General features: G+C 44.4%; 1 protein-coding gene across 1 annotated transcript; it reads right to left on the bottom strand.

The window, feature by feature from the left end:
* Window positions 1–3,204: 3,204 nt before the first annotated feature.
* On the bottom strand, window positions 3,205–4,303 carry LOC123134438 (ubiquitin-conjugating enzyme E2 11). The gene is made up of 2 exons (XM_044553689.1): window positions 3,993–4,303; window positions 3,205–3,894 (listed from the first exon to the last, which is right to left on the bottom strand). Exons 1-2 carry the CDS (start codon window positions 4,254–4,256, stop codon window positions 3,529–3,531), a joined length of 630 nt encoding a protein of 209 aa, XP_044409624.1. The 5' UTR covers window positions 4,257–4,303; the 3' UTR covers window positions 3,205–3,528.
* Window positions 4,304–4,550: the final 247 nt, after the last annotated feature.

Genomic DNA, 4,550 nt, shown 5'->3' with positions numbered 1-4,550 from the left:
AAGGGTATGTAGATGCACTCCTCTCCCCTCGTTGTTGGAAGAACTCCTAGATTGATCTTGGTGAACGTTGAATTTTTTTATTTTATGCAACGTTCCCCAATACTTAACAGTACGGTGGTTCCTATGACTCAACAAAGAAGAAAAAGGAAACAACGAAACAACCAAGTCTTCGCGCTCCATAGTCTTCACACGATGTCTCCTCATGTCATAGTCTTCAATGTGAATATCTTCACATACCACATTTGTCTTCAATGTCTTCATACATTTTTAGGGGTCATCTCCGGTAGGTAAACCAAATCAATGATGGACTACTACCTGTGTTATCCTGCAATTCTCACAAACACATTAGTCCCTCAACCAGGTTTGTCGTCAATACTCCAAAACCAACTAGGGGTGGCACAGATGCACTTACAATTGTCCACCACCAAACAGAGAGGTTGTTATTTTTCTTGTTCCAGTTGTAAGTTCACCCTCGACTCATAACTGAATTTGTTTTGTCCCTGTTGCATTCCCACCCTCGACTCGCAGCTGGGTCTCGACATTTTTTTATCCCAGTTGCAAGTCCACCCTCGACTCGCAACTGGATCTCAATCTATTTTAGTCCCAATTGCAAGTCCACCTTAGACTTGCAACTGGGAAGCGGCCTTTTTCTCCAGTTGCAAGCCCATCGACTCATAAGTAGGGCTCGTTTTCAGTTGATAGTTCAACCTCGACTCACAACTGGGGTAAACTTTTTTGTCCCACTTGCAAGTCTACCGTCGACCCTCAACTAGGTTCAATCTTTTTTGTCCCAATTGCAAGTCCACCCTTGACTCGCAACTGGGGCCCGACCTTTTTTTTGGTCTTAGTTGCAAGTATACCCTCGACTCACAACTAGGGCTCAACACTTTTTTTGTCCTAGTTGCACGTCCACCTTCGACTCGCAACTAGGGCGCGACTTTTTTCTTCCAGTTGCAAGTCCACCCTTGAATCACAACTGGGCCCCGATCTTTTTTGTCCCAGTTGCAAGTCCACCATCTACTCGTAAATGTGCCCATAGTTTGTTGTTGTCCTAGTTGCAAGTCCACCTCGACTCACAACTGGGATGTATTTTGTTTTTTCATCTCAGTTACAAGTCCACCCTCAACGTGCAACTCGTATCATTGTTTTATATACTTCTCTTAGTTACAAGACCACCCTCGACTCGCAACTAGGCACGTAGTTTGTTTTATCCCAGTTGTAAGCCCACCCTTGACACATAACTGAGTCTGTGTTTTTTCATCCTAGTTGCAAGTCCATCCTTAACTCGCAACTGGAAGCGTAATTTGTTTTACCCTAGTTGCAAGCCGACCCTTGACCCTCAATTGGTCTCATAGTTTATAGTTGTCCTAGTTGTAAGTACATCCTCAACTCGCAACTCAGCTCGTAGTTCTCCCAGTTACAAGCCCACCCTTTGACTCACACCTAGGCATGTGCTTTTTTGCAACACGCAACTTGCTCCAACCCCTATCTAGTTCCATTTCCAATCCCAACATGTAAACCCACCCGACCGAGTTGCGGCTCCAAGTCAAACATGCAACTCATGCCCGACATAGTTGCATGTCCATTCTCGGCGCGCAACTCGTTCCACCCAGTACCACTATATAGTTGTATTTTTTTTCAAATACATGTCCACTTTTGTAATACACACTGTATGTTTTTCTGTATACACGGGAACATTCTTTAAGACATACTGAACATTTTTTTCAAAATACATGATGAATATTTTTTTCAAATACAGGCCCGAGCATTTTTTAGAATACATGGTAAACGTTTTTTTAATTCCTACTGATCTTTTTTTCTAAATGGTATGATACTTTTTTAAAAAATTTATGCGAACATTTTCTTTACATTGCATAAAATAAATTCTATAAAATGTCATGATTTTTTTGAAATACGTGACGTTTGTTTTTAAAAAATTGTCACGAACATTTCTTTGAATGTTATGATTTTTTCCCATTGTATATTTCATTTTTTGAAACATCACAAACATTCTTTTCAAATGCATGAACATTTTTTAAATTTCAATATTTTCTAAATGGTGCAAAACAATATTTAAAATATATTATTAAAATAAAAATAGAATAAATTTATTCATCTTGTTCAAAAAATGTTTGGAATTTTCAAAAGTGTCCACGCTCTAAAACTTGTTCGGCGATTTTTAAAAATTGTCCATGTTTTGAAAAATTGTTCAAGAAGAAATTGTTCGGAATGCCAAATTTTGTTCTTATTATTCAAAATATCGGAATTATAAAGTTTGTTCACTTTTGAAAAATACTTTTCAAAATTTTAAAATTGTTTGTGTTTTCAAAAATATTGGACATCTAAAAGAAACATAATCTGTAAGAAAAAGGTTTCAAAAAATTTCAAACATGTCTTCTAATCTGGACGTTGTGCTGTGTTCTTAAATGATCCCCGTTTCCTAATCGTCAACATCAGTTATCTGTCGGAGTGGTAGAAACTATCGGTTCCCTGGTATGAGGTCCCGAGTTCAATGTGAGATAATATCTCACATCTAGAGGTTATATAGTCAGACTCTTTAAGAAAATTGTTCTGCGGAAGAAAGAAAAAGTGAACAAAAGCCTCAAAAATTGTCACCGCCAACTAGATCGTACAAACGGCAGCACACAACTTCTTTTTTTGAACTTAACGGCAGCACACAACTTTTTTTTTGAAAACTACTTGGCGCACTTTATTAAACTCATATCAAAGTTACATCATCCACAATGTCCGAAAGTAAAAAGCTGGAAGGATCACCATCCCAAACAAGAGTAGTATTTAAATTAAAACTATGTCTAGCAAGATTGTGCGCCAATCTATTAGCCTCCCTAGGGCAATGAGTGAAGGATACCACACCAATACGGTATGCTTTTTGAAAACAATCAGCCAAAATAGCAGTATAGGGGCTCCAAATCTCAATCACGCCATTGCATGCTTGAATAACTTCCAATGAGTCAGATTCAACAATGACTTGATGACAGCCGAGTCCTTCAACCAACTCTAGTCCTCGCTGAATAGCTACTGCTTCCGCCGTTGTTGCATCAAGGAGATGATGAAGCAACCAGGATGCTCCCGCAAGTGCCTCTCCTCGGTTGTTTCGAAGAATTGCCGCAGCTGCACCCGTTCCATCTTCAAAAAAAAACGGCGTCAACATTTAATTTATAACAATTGATTGGAGGTTTCACCTACATAACTTTATCCGGTTTCTTCTGATCCGCAGCTCGAGAAAAGTTACTTGTGATCGCTTGGATAGCGAACACAACTTAGTACAATAAGAACACGGAACAAAGGCACAAATACCATACTTTCTGTTTGCAGAAGTTGCGTAGGAGCATGCATCGACCACTACACCTCGCCTCAGTGCGGTGCAACAAGGCTCACACCAACGCCAATAAGCATCCGAATATGACTAATTAAGACAACCCACTCTGTCGAAATTACTAGACCAAATTAGTACTGTAGTTCTTGTGGTGAATGAACTTCACCGCAGTGAACGGCTGGAGGCGTGCACTAGATGGCAAGGAGACGAGCCCCGAAGAAACGCCATTTCCCCGCTCCACAAGAACGACGACATGCCACCGCCCCACTAGTCGCCGCCTCCTCCAGCACCTCCTTCCCTGCCGCTGCCGCGCAGAAGGAGGCGACCGGCGCCGAGGCGTATCTGCGGGTCCAGCGCCTGGCCTTCTGCTCGAAGAGACCCCGCTGGTCCCTGTACTGCAGGGCGGCGTCGCGGCGGACGGGGAGGTCAAGCAGGGGGTCGTAGAGGACGGAGACGACGGACAGGAGGGCCGTGCTAATCGTGATCGCTGGGCTCCACCACTCCCCGAAGATGTCCAGGGCCATCCTCCCCTCCGGCCCGATGTTGGGATGGTACACCTGCAGAGATCACGACGGGTATGGGGAAGGGGTCAAACGACGTACCGCGCGATCAGTCTCCAATCCTCTGTTGCCACGCGGAACACGCGCACACGTACCTTGGTTTTGAAGGTGAGCTTGATGGGCTTCATGGGGTACTTCTTGGGGATCGCGACGTCGACGGGGAACGTGCCGCCGGCGTAGGGGCTGCCGTCGGGCCCGTCGATGACCACCTCCCAGTGGAACAGATCCGTCACGGGCGCCGGGCCGGGCCGACAGAACGCCGGGGGGTCGAGCCAGAGCAGCTTCAGTTCCTTGCGGATCCGCCTGATCGCCCAGTCGGACTCCGGCATGGTCGGCGGCGGTGGTGCTCGCACACTCATCCTCCCCCTTCCCGTTTGCCCCGCCTCTGTGGTGCAAGGAAATCTGCAGTACTAGCTAGGTAGATGCTCACAGCTCCGGCTTGGATGCTTTATATGGATGGCTCGACTTTCTGGAGACCTTGACTTGGAGACGCAACGCTGCGTCAGACCACACTCTAATACACTTTTCAGAAAATAGACCACACTCTACATGATAGGGTAAGATCAGTTTACGTTGCTGTCAAGAGCTAATCTGGGAGATACTCTGAAAAGGGAGCCTCAAAAGTTGTTTCTCACTGTGCTCTAATAATTGGG

Source organism: Triticum aestivum, chromosome 6B, assembly GCF_018294505.1.
Source record: "Triticum aestivum cultivar Chinese Spring chromosome 6B, IWGSC CS RefSeq v2.1, whole genome shotgun sequence".
Taxonomy (NCBI): Eukaryota; Viridiplantae; Streptophyta; class Magnoliopsida; order Poales; family Poaceae; genus Triticum; species Triticum aestivum.
Note: the sequence above shows the minus strand (reverse complement) of the source record. Positions and strands in the feature narration are given on the sequence as shown.